Below are 20,237 nucleotides of genomic sequence, written 5' to 3' on the forward strand. Positions count from 1 at the left end.
CACATTTCCCCGCCATATCATACAATTGGCCGTAAACGTCGGCCGCGATTCTACGGATGTTTCGAGAAGATTCGCCGGGTTTGGAGAAGTGTGGATATTAACATCAGAGCTGCAACAGTTCTTCAGCATCATGGAATTTACAGAAAACTGAAAAGTAAGCCCTTTTATTTTATATTTTGTACATTTAATGAAAACTGTGTCTGATAGCCTCAGTGGAGTTTAAATAGCTTTACGACTTATTTAATTGTTCATTACTCAGTTAAGATTACGCGTAACTAATGAAATACTATCATGAGTGTCCATACAGTGAGTTAGCTTCTAACTTCACCTGCTTGTACACGCTTGTTCATTTATCAGTTTATTATAAACGTGTCAACAAGAATACTTTCTGCTGTTGGTGATGGTTATGGAGCAGAAAGGGGCAAACCAGTTGGTTTGCCCCTTAACCATCACCAACAGCAGAAAGTAAGCAGTGGCCCAAAATAACACACACAGAACACAGAGTAACAATATTATCGCTAGTTTCAGATAATTGGATATCGTTTGGAGCTTTAAACAGAGTGCTTTTTTAACTAATAGTTAAAAAAGCACTCTGTTTAAAGCTCCAAACGATATCCAGTTATCTGAAACTAGCGATAATATTGTTACTCTGTTCTGTGTGTGTTATTTTGTGCCACTGCTAAAGCAATGAGTTATTAATATTATACTGCATATCTGTGGAGACTTGACTTGACATGATATTTTGTACTAGGAAACTAAATCCTCTCCAAGATACAGAACAGCACGTGAAGTTGGACAAAGATAAAGACATACATGGAGAAATATCAATCACACCAAAGGTAAGATGTTTTTGTAAAGCTTTTGTCTCTTAATGCAAGTTAAGCTCTGTTATGTTAGATAAAGAATGCTCCATCAGACATACAGCATGTTCAAATGGAAAACAACAGATTATTTATGTTTCATTTTTTGATAACATTTTTTATCTGAATGTTTTTGATTAGTTATTGGATTTTTCCTTTGGACTTTTCCAATCTCATTAGAAAATGTACTTTTCTATGTTTATGTGTTTATATTATTTAAGTGTAAAGTTCAAACGCTAACATTTATGATTTCTTAATTAGTGATCATAAAAAGTAAAAACTGTATCAAATAATAAAAAGTACTATTAGACAAACTGTTTTGGTTAACCGATTCCCATTGCTTTATGTGTTTTATTTTAAATACATAGTTTTGCATATTCATTTGGCACACAATGTCATTTCAGAGTTTGTTTACTGCTTGTTTACCATTACTGCCATTAACAGTTGTGTTTTTTTTAATAGGGTGAGGTGTATTTACAAAAGGCTTTATTTTGAAAGGTTCATTCTTGAATCCAGAGGAATCTTGTATAAGGTATCAGACTACAATAATTTTGGTACGGCATTAAATTAATACACAAACATCTTCATACAGAGAAATGATTACTGGGGCCGGTTGCACGTAACTTCAAACTTAGCATAGTTGTGGTGTAAATTGGCACTAAGTCACAATTTATGCACTACTAAATATTTGAGCATTGCACCATTAATCTTAGGTATGACGTAACCCTACATATAAACTAAATATTTACGGCAGACTCTGACCAGGAGTAATGGATGAAATAAAAAAGCAGACTCATTTAATGACATCAATGAGCTCGTGTTTTGATTGACAGGCATCAGCCCTTTCGACATACTGTATATGATGGTGTTTACACTCATTTACGGGAGAGAGAAAAAAAATGTATTTTTAAACAGGTCTTAAGCATGAAACTGTTCTAATGGTGTAGTTTTCAGGATGCATCACCCGGTGTGGAGTTTCAAAATATACCAAATATATAAGAAATTCAAATGTTTCCAGCCTGTTGTAATAGTATTTATTAATCACCGCTTATTTATTTATTATACAGTTCCTATATATTGTTATTTACACATGACAAATATACTATTTATTAAATCTACTTTTATTATGTATTGTATTTTAATGGGGATATAATTTATTACAGCTGACAGTTACGTGAACATCAACCGTAATAAGATCAAATTGAAGTTAATGGCTTTTTAACACTTCTGTGTATAAATTTGAAGGCTGCCTATTGGATAAATACAAGTAAACATCATATTGTGATGCATCACTTTACGGAGAGCTTACAACCTACTTGTAACGAGAACTCAGGCAGGTTGGGATCCATAAGCAGTGTTTAATGAAGAACTCAATAGTCGTACAGGCAATGGTCAAGCATAGGCAAACAGATATATAGGAGGCAGGCAGAATCAGCGTGAGAGCAGGCAGAAGGTCGGGGCAGGCAGCAAACAACGATAAACTTATGACAGGCAGTAGTAATACAGGGCAGGCGGCAAACAAACAAGGTCACAGGAACAAAGCTGGGTTTGTACACAATAGACAGAGTAACAGACTGGGAAAATGCTTAGTAATGTAGCCGGAGCAAAACAAGACTTCGCAATGAGTGAGTGTTACAAAGCTCATTATATAGCGAGTGGGAAACCGGGAACAGCTGTAGTGCAATCAGACCTAGGTATGCGGGCTTATGGGAAATGTAGTCTATAGTCAGTATTCCGGTGAATCTGATCTCCGACGGCTAGAGGGGGAGGCGCCGACGGTCGGCTTGTTCCTTGGAACGGTTCACCGCCCGTTGGAGGTGGACGTGGGCCTGGTCCCATACCGCCTCACTGCGCTGAAGCCAATCGTTCACTGCGGGGACCTCCGAGGGTTCGCCGGACCACGGGAACAGAGGGGGCTGGTATCCCAGGATACATTTGAAGGGAGTCAGATTGGTAGATGGTTTGAGAAGTGAGTTTTGGCGCAGGAAAATAATTTAGGGGGGTTACCCTGTCGTTGGGATAGGATAGCTCCAATGCCTGTGTTTGAGGCGTCAACCTCCACCACGAACTGTTTGTCAGGGTCGGGGTGGTGCAAGATAGGAGCGGAGGTAAAGCGTTCCTTTAACTGGTCGAAGGCCTGAAGAGAATCGGAGGACCAGTGAAGGTTGGTCTGTCTCCCCTTTACCAAAGCGGTGAGTGGTGAGGCGACGGTGCTGAAGTTCCTGATAAATCTCCGATAGAAGTTGGCGAATCCCAGGAAACGTTGGAGCTCCTTAACCGTATTGGGTTGAGGCCAGTTTAGCAAGGCTTGGACTTTGCTGTCATCCATGGCCACCCCTTCAGGGCTGATGACGTACCCGCGGAAGGCAACTGATCTCAAATGAAATTCACATTTTTCTGCCTTGGCGTATAACTGATGTTGGATCAGGCGTTTCAGCACAGTTCTGACCTGGGTAATGTGTTCCTCAAGGGAATCGGAGTAGATAAGGATGTCATCAATATACACAATCAGGCACCTATTGAGCATGTCCCGGAAGACATCGTTGATGTAAGACTGGAACACTGAGGGGCTGTTGGACAGGCCGAACGGCATGACCAGATATTCGTAGTGGCCACAGGTGGTGGAAAACGCGGTCTTCCACTCGTCCCCCTCCCGAATGCGAATCAAGTTATAAGCACTTCGTAAATCCAACTTGGTATAAATCTTTGCCAACCTCAGTTGTTCTAGGGCGGATGGAACTAGAGGCAGAGGGTACCGGAAACTTTATGGTGACATCGTTCAGGCCACGATAGTTGATACAGGGGCGAAGAGAGCCATCCTTCTTGTCTAGGAAGAAGAACCCGGCTGCCGCCGGAGAAGTGGAGGGACGAATAAAGCCCTTAGTTCCTCCTCAATGTAGGACTTCATGGCGAGAGACTCTGGCTCAGACAAGGGGTAGATGCTGCCAACGGGCAGTGTAGAACCAGGCTTGAGCTCAATAGCACAGTCGCTGGAGCGGTGAGGTGGAAGCAGTGAAGCCTTGGCCTTTCTGAAGGCCTCACTTAGGTCGGTGTATGCAGGGGGTATCACAGGGGATGTGTCAGAACCTTTTCCGGCATGGGTGGCCCCCACCGTGATAGGTTGAATGACTCGCAGACATCTCGTGGAACAGTCTAGGCCCCACTGAGAGATTTGACTGTCCCGCCAGAAAATTTGAGGGTCGTGTATTCGGAGCCAGGGAAAGCCAAGAATTACGGGGTTGTGAGGGGAGTAGATGACGTAGAGAAGAATAGTTTCGGTGTGTAGTACACCCACCTGCAGGATGATGTCGCAGGTGGTGTAGCACACTCTGCCGGATCCCAGAGGCCGACCATCTAGCGCCGCCACTGTCAGGGGAGGATTACAAGCCATCAGGGGAATTTGATACTGTTTACAGAAACTCTCATCAATGAAATTACCCGCCGCCCTGGAGTCTATCAAGGCATGAGTGTCTGTACTGGTCGAGAGGCAGGTGAGTTTAACGGGTACTTCGAGGCAGGTTCCAGTCAAAGTTGAAGAAATCAATAGACTTACCCCAGGACGTGGCATTTGTGATGGGCGCGTCGGGCAGTTGGCGCGTTGATGTCCGGCTTGCCTGCAGTAAAGGCAGAGGCAATTGGAGAATAGGCGTTCCCTTTCTTCGAGAGAAAGGTGTGTTCGGTCGACCTGCATGGGCTCCGATATGTCGTTATGCTGGAATACCGTAGAGGAAGGCGTGACCCACCGGCCTGGGCGACTCGAACGAATGAGGTTGTCTACGCAGATTGCCAGTGCGACGAATCCATCCAACGAGACACCCTCATCACAGCAGGCCAGCTCGGATTGGAGTTCCGTGTTTAAACCTTGTCGGAAGAGGAGTTTGTGGGTGGATTCGACCCAACCAGTTTGTGCAGCAAGAGTGCGAAAGGAGAGTGCGTAGTCCGCCGCCGTGCGATTGCCCTGGCGGAGAGCCAGAAGCTGTTCACCCGCACTCTTACCGCCTTCTGGGTGATCGAAAACGTCGATCAGAACTTGTCGGAAGGAATCGAAGGTAAATTGAGCGAATCCTTGGTTGGTCCAGACCGCAGTGGCCCAATCGAGGGCTCTACCCGTGAGTATGGAGCTCATGAAGAGAATTTTGCTCTCATCAGTGGGATACAGTGCCGGTTGTTGCGAGAGAAAATCCGAGCACTGCATGACAAATCCCTTGCATCTGGAAGGTGAGCCATCAAACTTCTCTGCAAGCGCGAGTCTAGGGCTGGTGGAGGTCATGAAGTGCGGAGTAGCTGCGGCAGCCACACTGGCTTGAGGTACTGCAGGCGCTGGTGCTGGGGTAGGCTATTGCAGCACTTGCATGGAGCGCATCATCTCCTCTACTGCTGACGTAAGCCGACCGAGCTGGTGTTGTTGTGCTGTCAACAAATTTGCTTGAGCAGTAAGTTCTTCCGCCATATGAGAAATCACCGCTGGATCGGTGTTTGGCGAAGTCTTCTGTAACAAGGACTCAGGCAGGTTGGGATCCATAAGCAGTGTTTAATGAAGAACTCAATAGTCGTACAGGCAATGGTCAAGCATAGGCAAACAGATATATAGGAGGCAGGCAGAAGGTCGGGGCAGGCAGCAAACAACGATAAACTTATGACAGGCAGTAGTAATACAGGGCAGGCGGCAAACAAACAAGGTCACAGGAACAAAGCTGGGTTGGTACACAATAGACAGAGTAACAGACTGGGAAAACGCTTAGTAATGTAGCCGGAGCAAAACAAGACTTCGCAATGAGTGAGTGTTACAGAGCTCGTTATATAGCGAGTGGGAAACAGGGAACAGCTTTAGTGCAATCAGACCTAGGTATGCGGGCTTATGGGAAATGTAGTCTATAGTCAGTATTCCGGTGAATCTGATCTCTGACGGCTGGAGGGGGAGGCGCTCTCAATGTTCGTGACACTACTAGTGAAGTCTTGCCTTAAGAACAGGTGGATCAACCAAATTAAGCACCGACTTAGATACAAACTAGTAGTTACTAGGGTTGCAGCGGTATACCGGTTTCACGGTATACCACGGTTTGAAGATGGACGGTTATCATACCATGTGCATTTGCTTATCTACGGTATTGAGAAAAAAATGCAATCGGATGGAGAATCTCACCTGCGCATCTTATTTTCCTTCTCGACTGTCTGTCAGACTCGTCAACTTGCGCCACACACACAAATGCAGCAGATGTCAGAGAGAAGCAAGGTGAGGGGGTCTGACATGAGTTTTTGAGTTAAAGCAGTGTTTGTCAACTGGTCTATTCGGACTGGGACAGCAGGGAAAGAACAATGCCATGGTTCTCCCAAGTGATCGACTATTTAAGACTGCCGAGGCAGATTTAATGATAATCTCGCTAACAGCTAAAGGCTTCTCATCTGCACTTTCGTGAGTGTAACAATCTTGCAATCATGATCTGCTCTTCTCTCTGGCGCGCGCGCGTGCAACAACTGGGCTTCCCTCGATATTGCGGAGCGCAGACATCAAAACTGATGTGACCAATTTCAATTCTAGCGAGAGTTTTCTACTTTAAAGTGTTACGGAGATTGTCATTTCGAACCTCTCAACAGTAGCAGCCCTGACATGCCAAACAGCACTGAGGAGGAAGAGTAACACTGTGATGTGCCAAAAAAAAAATCCATCACCTTTATAAATTTCTTTCATGATTTTACATGAGTAACAGTAACTGTTATATTTTTTTTATACTATATTATTATATAGTTTGATATGATCTAAATGTTGAATCTATTAGACCTCATTTTATATCAACAGTGGCAGCTGTAGTTAAAGTTTCAAGATGTGCTTAAGCTGGAATTTATTTTTCATAAATGCATTAATTTATTATTATATTACTATTATTTAAGACTAGCACACTGACCTAACCATGATAATGAGGAGCCTTTCCTTCTGTGTAATATGTGTATAAATATAATATTAATTAACAAACAGGATAATAATGGGCTCATATAAGTAAATATGTTCTTCAATTTTTAAAAGGGGGAGAGAAACTTCCTGTAGATTTTGACATCAACAACACAAATAATGTCACTTGATGCATGTCCTTGTACTGGAAAACCATGAACAAAACTATGCAACATAAAAGGAAATGCAACCCAGGATACATTAAATACAGGTTATGTTTAATCTATGGCAGGTAGACGCTTGATTTAGAATGTAAAATCTGTCCTGAAGCAAAACCAGTTGAGAAGCACTGAGTTAAAGATACAGACACGAGCAGTCTGACCTCACTGTCATCTACAGTATATATTAACTGTTAATAATCACAGGACATTACTTTAAAGCTCACACAGCTGATGTTATTTTTCAGTTAGTAGTTCATTTAACATGTAAACTAACATGTTATAGTTACATGCTATTTTTATCATGTTTATAATTCTGTTTATTATAATTCTGTTTGCTTTCTTATTGTTTCTATTTATTTATTTTCAAGAGAGACTTTTTTTTACACTTCAATAAAATAAATGGTTTCAAGTTTCAATTATAATAAAGTGTTTGCTCAAAAATAAATAAATACATAAAATAACCCTTCTGTTTTCACAGATAATAGTAATTGTGTAATACCGTGATACTGTGAAACCGTGATATTTTCTGAGACTGTTATCATACCGTGAAAATCTCATACCATTGCAACCCTACTAGTTACTAAGCCCAACTTACGTGAGAACTTACGCACAGCTGGTTCAACCCTGCCCTGGTGAGTAACCTGTATTGTACTGTAGGTTAGCCCATGTGCATCTTTTGAAATGAAGTCAAATCACACATGCAGGTATCTGGGGCAGGCTGACATGCTTCCTAAAGATGTGTTTAGCATTGATGCTTCAAGTGTTGACAGATCACTTGGGAGACTAGTGAATGATGAGCAGAAACCCAATGCAAAGATGAAAAAGAAGTGGATGGTATGCCCCATCTTTTTTTATTGGCCATTATGGATGGAAGGGAAGTTCGAGAGATTACTTATGACTATGGAGGTGTTGACTTGCCATGACATTCCTACCATGGACAGGAAATGCCCAAGGTAGAGTACCACTGACTTTTATTGAATAAAGTATTTTTAATAGTAAGTAGTAGTGTTGTCACGGGACCAAAATTTCAGTAGTCGGTACCAATACCAGTGAAATTTCATGGTACTCGATACCATTTTCGGTACCAAAGCAAAAACATGTTACTAAACAACTCTTTGATTAACAAAGTCTACAAAACATCAGCAGCAGAACTAAGAACAGAAATATGCCATTGAGCAACACTTTAATTTAAATATATTATTTTTTAATTATAACAAAACTGTACAAGGTATGCTTAAGTATTTTTGAACACTTATATAAGATTTGCTTCAACTTTTAATTTAAGTTTTAACCAAGTAATAAAAAAATTCCTAAATAAACAAACACACAATAGAAGTAATAAAAAACAATTTCCAAATAATGTGCAAAGTGCTCTCTTATTAATAAAGCTGCATATTGCCAATTTTCTTCATGATAAGAAATGCACAGTGACATATATATATATATATATATATATATATATATATATATATATATATATATATATGATAGATATATATATATATATATAGATAGATATTATAATTAAATAAGTTATAATCTATCTGCATTAAGCATCTGTGCTCGAGGGATGAGTGTCCTTAGATCGGGACATTCACAGGACTCATAGAAGAGAAATGCTCTTCTCTACCACACGGAGAAATGCCAGTTTCTGAGTTTATAGTTATTAACATGATCTGCTTTTGTATTATTTGAACTTTAATAAAGCAATAACGCATTAAATATAACTGCATTTAAGATGTAACGCGGAATGTTTCCTTTAAAGAGCTCCGCCTCTGTTATTCCACAACGGTACATGCTTCTGAATGTACTTTTTTTTTATAATTCTCTAATACTTTGGGATGTACATAAAATAAACTGTGAAAGTTTCGAGTGCATCTGGATCTGTGTAATTCTTCTCCTCCATCAGACGTGAACTGCTGCTCTCACACGATATCGTTACAGTTTATTGTGATTTCATGTTACATTAAATGAGATCAAACGACTATTCGACAACGAACATTTTTGTCATCAATTTTGTATTTTCGATGATGTCGATAATGTCAACTAAACGTTTCAGCCCTAATGTAAATGATAATATGCTTTTCAACTCGCCTACTTTATTTGCTTGAATAAATCCGGGTGTCTGTCTTTATTAAGTTTGACGTGTTTCATCCTATCGTCAGAAAATTGCGAAAGCAGCATTTACAAACAGGTTTTATCTGATTTATGATGTTTCCCTTTTTCATCAGCCTCAAATCCAAAGAATTTCCAAAACTGGCTTTTTCCACCTTTTTTTTCTTGGCAAGATTCAGTTGAGACTCCGCATCAGCAGCTTGTCGTCATCTTTTGCTTGTTGCAAGCGTTCGAAATTTCCCGCCTCTGCGTGGGTACCGGGTAGACCCAGTACTCGGTACCCCGATACCTTCAGAAATTCTGGTATCGTAAATAATTTTTAGTTTGAGTACCGACTTGGTACCGGGTTACCGGTATTTTTGACAACACTAGTGAGTAGTGTTGAATGCATAGAATCTCTCTCACTCCCCCAGCCCCCCATGGCTCCAGCTACTGTCCAGGACCACACCATCCCTTCAAACTATGGTGCTGACAAAATTAATGACAATCAATTTTAAAAGTTATATTCATTCCTACCAAATGTGTCAAATTCTGTGTTTGTAGAAAACTGTATTTCTGTAGCAAATAATTCCATTGTGATAACTTTGTTGTCTCTCTTTTGTTCCCCTCTCTCTTTGTTTCTCTCTTTCTGCCTCTCCATCAGCCCATGGCTCCAGCTACAGTCCAGGACCAAGTCGTCTCTCCCACTGCCCCTCCTGAAGAGGTTTGTCAATACATTTGTCAACTTAGTTTGACACACATGAAGTGCTTTAACATGATCTGAAGTGAGAGTATCTTATTGCTACTGTATGTGACTAAGCAGTACGCTGCGGTTTTGTAACCCTTGTGTGTGTTTTTGTATATGCAATACTGTTTAGTCATACTAACAAAAAATTTTATGATCTTGTTTGTTTTCAGTGAATAACAGAGGTAAATGCACATCTGCAAGAACACCATGGACGAAAGCTGAGGTCAACGCTGTGATGTGACGCTTCAAATCTCATATCATGAAAGGTCACTTGGCATGTAAGAGGGAATGTGAGGTGTGCAAAAAGTGTGAGCATCCAGCTCTACAAAACAGGACATGCCAAAATATCAGAGATTTTGTTCGAACCATTTAAACGTCAGTTGAACTCAATTGATTTTGGATTTTAACTAAAAACTGTGTCCAAGGGACTAAACCTCTGTCACGTGTTCACTTGTGATTTTATTGTGATGGTATTTTTTAGTTGTTTTGTTTTATTCCCATCACTGAGTGACAGTGTTTTGTACCTTTGTTTCACAACATGTTTTAACATGATTACTCTCTGAATGATGCTCTTGAAGGTTTTAATGTAGATGTTTATTCCACTGGACCAAATTTAAATTTCTTGTTGTATCATATATGTAATATCAGTGTTTACACGTATGATACATTCCTGATATTCAATATTTTAAACAATCATCTCATCTAAAGCATCACAATCACAACTGCATTATGTCCCTCATATTTGTCTAGCAACTTTTAATAAATAAACGGATGACTACTATGATTAAATTAATCTCAAAGAGTGGCCGATCATTTGTTCAATGTGCACTTGTCGATGTGCAGATACGAGATATTTGTGTTGCTCTCCTGGAAGTGTCGTGACACAGAATTGTTTGCAGCATCAGATCTGCTGTTAAGATCAATCCAGAATCATCTACAATCAATTTGCTTTCAAGGATGTATAGCGTCGTCATTATTAACACATGCTAACGATTGGAGTTATGTGACACTACATTTAATGTATTACAGTTAATGCCGGTTTCCAAACCGTGTTTTTGTGACATTTGAAGTATTGACATAGAGTTTATGCCCTAGAGTTAAATGTTGTCAACACTGAAATTTTAGCAGTGATTTGCATTTCCATCAGCTTTATTTTGATGCGGTAAAACCTTTTTCGTAAAAAATCCTTGGATAGAAACGTAGTTATTGTTTTTATAATTTAGTGTAATAATGCAGTAAATAGACAGCATGTATTAGTTATTAACCATTTGTTTTACACTTAAATTTTCACCTAACACTGTATGCCAATTAAAGAGGCTTGTCATTAATTAACTACATTGAATAACTATAAACTCATGGTTGTTTTAGAAGAAGAACCCTTTAAATTAGTAGATATTCTTTTTTTTTCTAGAAATAAATATTTTGTACACTCCATATCTTGGAAAGGATAATGTCTGCGATCACACACGATGGGTTTGCCTTACACAGGAAAAGAAATGGAGGTCCTGGCGCATTTGCCTCCATGTTATTCAGGTTTGAGCACAAGAACCGATCACTGGATTGTGCATAAATGTTAGTGTAGCTATACCCCCTTCCAGGACCTGGCAGTGTGTTTTAAGAGGTTAAATATAATGTTATGTTTATATAGACCTTGTAATGTTTGTCGGTCCCCTTATACCAGGAAGAGGCTGGATTTGTGTATTGTATATAAACAGGCCTCATAAACCACAATCTCGTCCTGACCCCATAAGCCTGTGAAATGTCAAATTTTTTATTTATGTATGTTGTGAAAGTGAAATTTTATTTTTAAAGTGATATTTGTCTTCTGTAGATCAAATAAAAAATGTTGACATGACTTTTAAGTTGACAGGATGATGGGAAAGGTGGGTCCCCGTAAACCACTGAAAAAACACATTGGTCTCATAAACCACATATGCCTGTATGTGTGTGTGTGTGTGTGAGCGTGTATTTATCACTTTTCGGGGACCAAATGTCCCCATAAGGATAGTAAAACCCGAAATTTTTGACCTTGTGGGGACATTTTGTCGGTCCCCATGAGGAAAACAGCTTATAAATCATAATAAATTATGTTTTTTGAAAATGTAAAAATGCAGAAAGTTTTCTGTGAGGGTTAGGTTTGGGGTAGGGTTAGGATTAGGGGATAGAATATAAAGTTTGTACAGTATAAAAACCATTATGTCTATGGAAAGTCCCCATAAAACATGGAAACACAACGTGTGTGTGTGTGTGTGTCACAAAATGGCGGATGTGATTCTCGTGGAGAGTACGTCACGTGAGATTTCCAGACAGAGAGTATGGCCGCGAATGTGGGCGGAGAGAAGCCGATTAATGGCGTCTACCCGTTTACAGCATGTCTCCGCTTCCCCGATAACTCGGGGGACAAAGCTGAGCTTTATCACAAAGTTATCTACTAGAGGTCTCGCGCGTGTGTGTGGTTAGTGCGGCCGAAGCCGGTTTCGCGATCGTGGGAGAGAAGGCAACTGTTATGGATAAACACAGTGTGCCTGTCTCATCCGTGATGGTGTAAATACACAACAGTCCAACGTGGTTTGATTACAACACAGCAAACTCTCTTTTGTGATAACAGTTTGTTACATCAATAGCTTGAATATTATTAGCAACAATGAGATTGTCCGTAAACTCTACAAGCAAGAAACTTGATCCACAAGAATAACACACCTAAATATTCTATCTCTGCCCAGACGTTAACCTCTTACTCGGATCGCATGAGGACGCGTGTAGAATGTGTGTTCATCCGTCGTTTGACTCCGACTCGGTTCCTCGAGGCTCGGTTGATGACGGGAAGCCGTTTCCACATTCTGTCGGCGGGCGGTACGGCTGCTGATTCTTGACGTCGCTGATTTCTCCGCCAGCCCGCCATCTTGATTGAAGAGGGAAGGAAATTCTACTTTCCTCACTTCTGCAGGCAAATGGATGAAGATGCGGATTGCTCGGCGGTTTCCTTTGGATCCGTTAAAGTGTTCGGTGGAACACAATATAATCTCAACTCATCTAGCGAGATGGAGATTGTATGGCCGCAGTTTCAAGTTGCACACTTCTTCCTTGTGCAACGAGGCAACACCTGAGAGCAGCGATGAGCCACGTCTACATACAAAGTCACTGGAAGCAGCGTAGAGAACGATTTCTTGGGTATTTCTACTCCTGATGACATCATAGTTGAGGTGCGTTCTGTTGAGTGCCTCATCCAATAGGAGTCGAGAGTTCGATCCTTTGGAATTTCACACAGTTGAAAAGTGAGCAAGGCTTCATGGGATTTGTAGTCTGTTTTCTACTCCCTTTGTTTGATTTTGGCACGGTTTTTATCAGCAAGATTTATGACTTTGTTTTTGTGGGCCTCAGTCAGGCTTTACGACTGTGTTAGGCCTGCCTTTTGTCTTATATCTGAATAGATGAGGCCCAACAATTGCTATGTAAAGGTATTGGCATTTTGCATGAGGTACTTCTTTAACAGATTCTTCAAAACCGTATAGTTGGAATGAGCTTTTTACCTTTGTCTGCCATACAGCAAGATGGCTTCTGGATATACTCAGAGTACTGCAACAACCATCTGGATGCCTGCATGGAACTCTCAAAGCTGATGAAGGATGGCCGCTATCAGCACTTCTTCGAGGCCTGTCGGCTCCTCCAGCAGATGATTGACATCGCTATTGATGGCTTCCTGCTTACTCCTGTGCAGAAGATTTGCAAGTATCCACTCCAGCTGGCAGAGCTGCTGAAATACACAGCGCAGGAACATAGGTAACACACACAGACACAAACATGTAAAATCTACTGGATGTGTGGTTGCACAGCACCCTGAACCAAAGCTTAAGATATGTTCATGCTAAAAGTGATTTAATAACAGTTCTGCTGGTTTCTAGTATGTGTTCCTTCTCACTCCCATTGGTTGTCACTGTAGTGCATCTTAAACTTGTTTCTCATGATGTCCCTTTTGATCATATCACCTCAAATTGGCTAGTCTCATTGAAAATGATTGAATGATAGTCACCAGGCCTGGCTTCGGTTCTGAGATTGGTGTGCCATAGGACCCTCCGGGTGGGCCGAACAGTTGGATGGTTGGGTGGGGGGTGTAATTCACCAAGGTGTGCCGAACGCGTGATTGTGCTGGCCAGGCCCACCCGGGTCCACGTGAAGCCGGGCCTGTTTGTCACTTAAAATCACTGTCGGTGTGAATGCCCCTTTAAGTTCAGACAGTCAGTTGCTTCTAGAATTACCCAAGCAAAAAAAAAATATATATATATAAATTACAGTAAATTAAAGTTAGTAAATATTCTGGCTGTGAAGTTGTCATCTGCTTTTAGTATCATCAGTAATTCTTTATCATTTTGTGTTTTGTTCTGCAGTGATTATCGTTATGTGGCAGCAGCACTGGCTGTCATGCGAAATGTTACCCAACAAATCAATGAACGCAAAAGAAGACTGGAGAACATTAACAAGATCGTCCAGTGGCAGGCCTCGGTGCTGGATTGGGAGGTGCGTTTGAAGAGGTTTCTTTTGGGATTTTGTGAAATTTTGTTAGGTGTATTGATTTAATAGGGCCATATTCATTTTGACAGCCCAGCAGCACAACTCTCAGTAGAACTCGTACATTTATATTGATCTCGAAGCCCTAAACTTCTGCTCTCATGGCAAAGTGTATTTCAAGTATTATGTGCTCCTCCATTTGGATTTAAAACGTGCAAAATGTCTAATTAAAAATAGAAATCCAAAAATAATGTAATGCACAATTATGGACTTGAAAAGAGAAGAGTTTTGACACAATTTAGTTTTACCATTCTTCTTAGCAAAATGCTTAAGCTCCATCAAGTTGGACAGGGATCATTTTAGAATTGCAGTCGTTAAGGCAATGAACAGATGCTCAGTTAAACAGTTGGGTTCCATGAATAAAATAACATTCTCCATAGCAAAAGTGATGTTTAGCACTAACTTGTAAACATTTCAAGACAGACCTACTGTAGCAATATAGATATTTTTTTTTGTTCTGCCCCTTTAAGTACCTTCACTCTCTGTCACCTCCTCCCAAAGCAGTGTTGTCTGCTTTTGAATATGTATCTGGTGGGTTTTTTCCTTTTTTGATGGTGTTTGGGGAAAATGTTCAAAATTGACTATTGAGAAAAAAGCTGTTTTTTACTAAACCCCTGTTGCCCATACAGTATCTTGATTTTCATTTATTTTCCAACATTTGAAATACACCCAAACATTACCACACATGGCCACTACCCCTCCCCCATACTCCACTTATGTGGACATTGATGAACCGGATGCACCACCCAACATTTCCACTCCATACAGCTTCCCCTATCCAGGAACCCAGGTGCGGATGCTCTCCCCTGCTCGAGGAGGCAGTATATCAGTGTAGCCCCTCACTTGGGCCCCAGAATCTGACAACATGCAACTTTGTACGTCCCCTGATGTTACGTCTCTTTCCTCAATGGATCAGCATGCCCTGCCCGGCATCCTTCCAACCCCTGGGAGGGAAATTCACCATTTCACTGATCAGGTACAAGGTAACTGGGACAATCTGAGGGAATTCGTGAAAAACCAGGAGAAAACTGTAAATGAGCTTACCCAGGTATTAAAGGCATCCTCTTCCCACCGTGAAAGCCAGATCAACGATCTTTCAGGCAAGGTGGAGACCAACAAGCAACAGGTTCTCACCTACTGACTGCATCTAAACAACAAGAGGCAGCTGAGACAGACCAATTGGTTAAGGCTGTGAAACTGATGTTCTCGAAGGAAATTCAGAAAATGGAATCAACTATCACTTCTGCAGTTCTGGATCAGGTGGAAAGGCTACGAGTAGAGGTCCAACAGGATATCCAAACCATCCAACACACCCTTCTAGGTGGCCTTGATAAGGTAACAACAAATCTTCAGCAATGTGAAACACAAATTGACAAATGTCGTATCTGTGTAGCCGAGCTGCAAAATGATTTCCAAGTGTACAAAAAGAAAACTGTTGAACCCCAAATGAAAGAAACAACAGCTCAAGTTCCAAGTATTACACTCCCAACACCCCAAGCACCAGAAACTATTTCAACCCCTATATCGACCCCTATGGTAAAAAGTAACCATATTAAATTAACCTTTCCCACTTTTGGGCGGCATACAGATGATATTGACCCCCTATTGTACTTGACCAAGTGTCAAGATTTTCTAGCTCTACATCCTTTGACAGATGCAGACCTCCTGGCAACCTTCCGCACAGTATTGCATGGCACTGCACGTGATTGGTGGGAAGTAAGTCGTTTTAATATAACTACTTGGAAGGAATTTGAGATCTCATTCCTCTCTACTTTCCTGTCCGAGGACTATGAGGATGAGCTGGCTGAACGTGTCCGTACTAGGGTTCAAGGGGAGAAAGAATCAGTTAGAGACTTTGCATTCACTTATCGTGCATTGTGCAAAAGATGGAAGACCACTCTAACAGAAAACGAGATTGTCAAAATGATCTTAAAAAATATCAAGCCTTACCTGGCAAGTCAGCTGCGGAGTCGGGTGAACACCGTTGAAGATTTGGTTACTCGGACACCAACTGGAAAAGGATTTCGAAGAACAGCTTCGGTATGAAGGGCGTGTGGGCCTTAAACAACAAGCCAATCCACAAAAACACCAAGTGACCCAACCCAACCGACCTGCTGAGAAACCACCGGTACAGTGTTGGAGATGTAATGGACCACATCCTCCAGGAAATTGCACATTGTATGTACGTCCATCTTCTCATCAGTCTTCTGGGCAACAACAGTTCACCCATGGAAAGTATTCTCACCACTCTGCAAAATCAGGGGGACGGCCTTCCAGTAACACTGTAGCAGCCTCTGGTACATCCCAGTCACAAGCAGAAACCCAGAGTATCTCAAACACTTCAAGATCAATTGCATTCATGACTATACCACAGCAATTAGTAGTCCCAATCCACGTTGGTTTTTGGATGGGGAAAGCCATCATGGATACTGGAGCAAGTTACACGCTACTTCACGAGAACCTTATGAAGCAGCTTGCCATCCAGGACCAGCTCCAACCATGGTCTTGTGGTCCTCTCTATCTGGCCAATGGCAAAGGTGAGAGTCCTCTAGGATGGATAAACACCACTATTCATCTACATGGTAAAGCCATTACATTACCCGTTGTTGTCCTCCCTTCTAAAGCCCTTGCTTATGCCATCGTCCTGGGATTGGACTTTATCTTTTTTAGTGGCCTGCAGATTAATGTCCATGATCACAAATATTCCTTCAAGTCTGACCTTGCTGAAGAATATCCATTTCAACCTGGAAATACCAGTGAACCCCTGGTTAACACGCCACCCATGAAGGAGGCAATAGAACCAGCAAAAGCAAACTAAACTTTTCCCTGTTAAGTGCTGTTCCTCCTCCCCAACCTTTTTTGACCATGCTACAAACTGATAGTGTGGATAATGCAACCCTAATTTTGGATGCTGTAAGTAAAGCGCATCTACCCCTGGAGGAAAAGCAGCAGCTACTTCAGATCCTAGAAAGCAACCCACGAGTATGTACTCACCAAACTGGATGAACGGAAGTCCTGAAACATCGCATTTACACCACCTGTCAGGTACCTATCAAGCAACGGCACTATCGGTTGTCACCTGTAAAACAACAGGCAATGGATGAACAGTTGGAGGTGATGTTGAAAGAAGGAATTGTGGAGCCATCACATTCTGGTTGGGCCTCACCAGTAGTCCTTGTTCCAAAGAAAAATGGAAAACTAAGGTTCTGTGTAGACTACCGTAAAGTCAATGCAACTACAGAAAATGACGATTACCCCCTCCCAAATATCACAGAGATCCTAGAATCACTCTCTGGGGCATCCATTTTCTCTACCATAGACCTCAACAGCGGGTATTGGCAAGTGACAATGGACCCTGATAGTAAAGCCAAGACTGCTTTTATCGTGCCTGCAGGTCTATATCACTTCAATGTTGTGCCTTTTGGTTTGAAAAATGCACCTGCTACCTTCCTGCGGCTAATGGAGACAGTCCTGGGGGAGCTAAAGAGTAAAATATGTTTTGTCTACATTGATGACATCATCATTTATTCTCCCTCTGTGAACCAGCATTTCTGTGACCTTCAGACTGTCCTCCACAGGCTGGAAACTGCTGGTTTGACTATTAACTTGACTATTAAGTTTTGTCTCTCAGAAATCACTTTTCTGGGTCATGTGGTGAGCACTGATGGCATCACGGCTGATCCAAGTAAAGTTGAGGCCATTCGCTCCTTTCCTGCCCCCTGCAACTTGAAGGAAGTTCAGCGGTTCCTGGGCTTATCTGGATGGTACCACCGGTTTGTGCCAAATTTTTCTAAAATTGCTGAGCCCCTAAATTCAATGAAAAAAAGGACAAGTGTTTAAATGGGCGATGCTGTGTCAACAAGCGTTTGACCAGTTAAAAGCATGCCTCTCGTCGCCCCCCATTCTCGGCCACCCTGATCTTCGAGTTCCATTCATCGTATATACAGACGCCAGCGACACAGGACTGGGTGCTATTCTCACACAGCAGAAAGATCTAGGCAGAGAGGAGGTTATTGCTTATGCCAGCCGAACCTTATCTGGGGCAGAAGTCAACTACACAGCAACAGAAAAAGAGTGTCTGGCAGTTGTGTGGGCCTTGGAAAAGTGGCAACATTACCTTGAATATAAACTCTTCACTGTTGTCACAGACCATTCCGCTCTGCAATGGGTCATGGGATCCACCAAAACCAACAGCCGCCTCATCCGATGGGTCCTGAGACTGCAAAAAATCAACTTCGTCATTGAATACCGTAAAGGAAAATTAAACATAGCCCCTGATGCTTTGTCCAGGTCTTCCACTACAGCAAGTTCTCCCATCACAGCATGTTGCACCCTTTACAACAAGTAAAAGACGGACAAACACCCATAGCTTCCAGTGTCAGATGATGTACTGTGGGAGGAACAGTATAAAGACTGTGAAATAACAACTATATTGCAGGCAGTAGCGGAAAAACAAAGTCCACAAATTGACCAATATGAAGTGGTAGAGGATAAGTTGTATCACAAAACTTACCTAGTGAATGAGCAAATACACTATAGAGTGTATGTTCCCAGCAGTCTCAGGCCGACACTCCTACAGCATTATCATTCCCACCCCCTAAGCGGCCATCGAGGAATCTATAAAACCTATAAACGGCTCCAGGAAGTAGCGTTTTGGCCAGGAATGTGGACTAATGTGAAACATCTTGTCAGGAGTTGTGTGACATGCCAAACCCTCAGGCATGATAACCAGAAACCTGCAGGGAAACTCCAATCAATTACCACCACTCGTCCAAATGAAATGCTGGGAGTAGATATTATGGGCCCACTACCCTGAAGTAAACAGCAAAATGAGTACTTGCTGGTTTTTGTCGATTATTACACACGATGGGTTGAGTTTTTCCCCATGCGACACGTCACTGCTCAGAGTGTTGCAACAATTCTAAGAAAAGAAATCTTAACTCGGTGGGGAGTTCCAGACTTCTTTCTGATAGGGGCAACCAATTCATCTCATCTGTGTTCAGAGAAGTATGTGATAAATGGAGAGTTACCCCCAAGTTAACCACCGCATATCATCCTCAGACTAACATGACTGAACGTGTGAACAGAACTCTTAAAAACATGATTGCGGCATATGTGGATGACAACCACACGAAATGGGATCAGTTCTTATCAGAGTTGCGATTTGCCATGAATTCTGCCATCCAGGAGACCATTGGAGTAACCCCTGCAGAATTGCAGCTTGGAAGGAAACTCCACGGGCCAATGGATAAAATACTTCACGGTCCAAATCTCACTCCGGACGCTTCCGCCTATGATGTGGTTTGTCACATACAAGAACTGCAATCTCAAGCTAGAGAGAGCAGCAGAAAAGCCAAAAACCAACTACTCCGGAACTATAACAAAAAAAGACAAGACATCACTTTCAAAATCAAAGACCGGGTATGGCTTCAAACTTTCCTCAGTCGATTGCACAACACAAGTTTAGCGCAAAATTGGCACCTAAATGGAAAGGGCCTTACCGGATTCTGAAACAACTGGGACCTTTGAATTATCGCATAGCGTTGGAGGCCACTGGAGAAGATGTGTGCAATCTTAAAATGTGTTTTCCAACAGCTGAGGAGTTAGACGACCAGGCGAAGAGGAAACTTCCAGACCTCTTTCAAGAAACCTCAGATGAGGAGGAGTTCTTGGGTTTTTTATTCTTCTATCTTAACAACCATGGGTTGTTTCAGCCAGGGGGGGAGAGTGTAGCAATATAGATATTTTTTTTTGTACTGCCCCTTTAAGTACCTTCACTCTCTGTCACCTCCTCCCAAACTATACTCTGGCACGATTGGAGGAGAGGATAATTAACAACGGAAATGAGTATATAGTGGCAT

At 41.8% G+C, this 20,237-nt stretch overlaps 1 protein-coding gene and 1 long non-coding RNA gene across 4 annotated transcripts in view; both read left to right on the plus strand.

The window, feature by feature from the left end:
- LOC127617071 (rho guanine nucleotide exchange factor 9-like) overlaps positions 1–20,237 on the plus strand; it is a 144,943-nt gene that overhangs the window by 82,320 nt on the left and 42,386 nt on the right. For all 3 annotated transcript variants that reach the window (XM_052088948.1, XM_052088949.1, XM_052088950.1), the window contains 2 exons: positions 13,358–13,590; positions 14,196–14,325. In XM_052088948.1, the coding sequence (XP_051944908.1) occupies positions 13,358–13,590; positions 14,196–14,325 (363 nt within the window). The remainder of the gene's footprint in view (positions 1–13,357; positions 13,591–14,195; positions 14,326–20,237) is intronic.
- Positions 728–10,229, plus strand: LOC127617087 (uncharacterized). The gene is made up of 4 exons (XR_007967274.1): positions 728–839; positions 1,323–1,392; positions 9,727–9,786; positions 9,981–10,229. It is a non-coding gene; the product is annotated as an uncharacterized LOC127617087 (long non-coding RNA).

Source organism: Xyrauchen texanus, chromosome 23, assembly GCF_025860055.1.
Source record: "Xyrauchen texanus isolate HMW12.3.18 chromosome 23, RBS_HiC_50CHRs, whole genome shotgun sequence".
NCBI lineage: Eukaryota > Metazoa > Chordata > Actinopteri > Cypriniformes > Catostomidae > Xyrauchen > Xyrauchen texanus.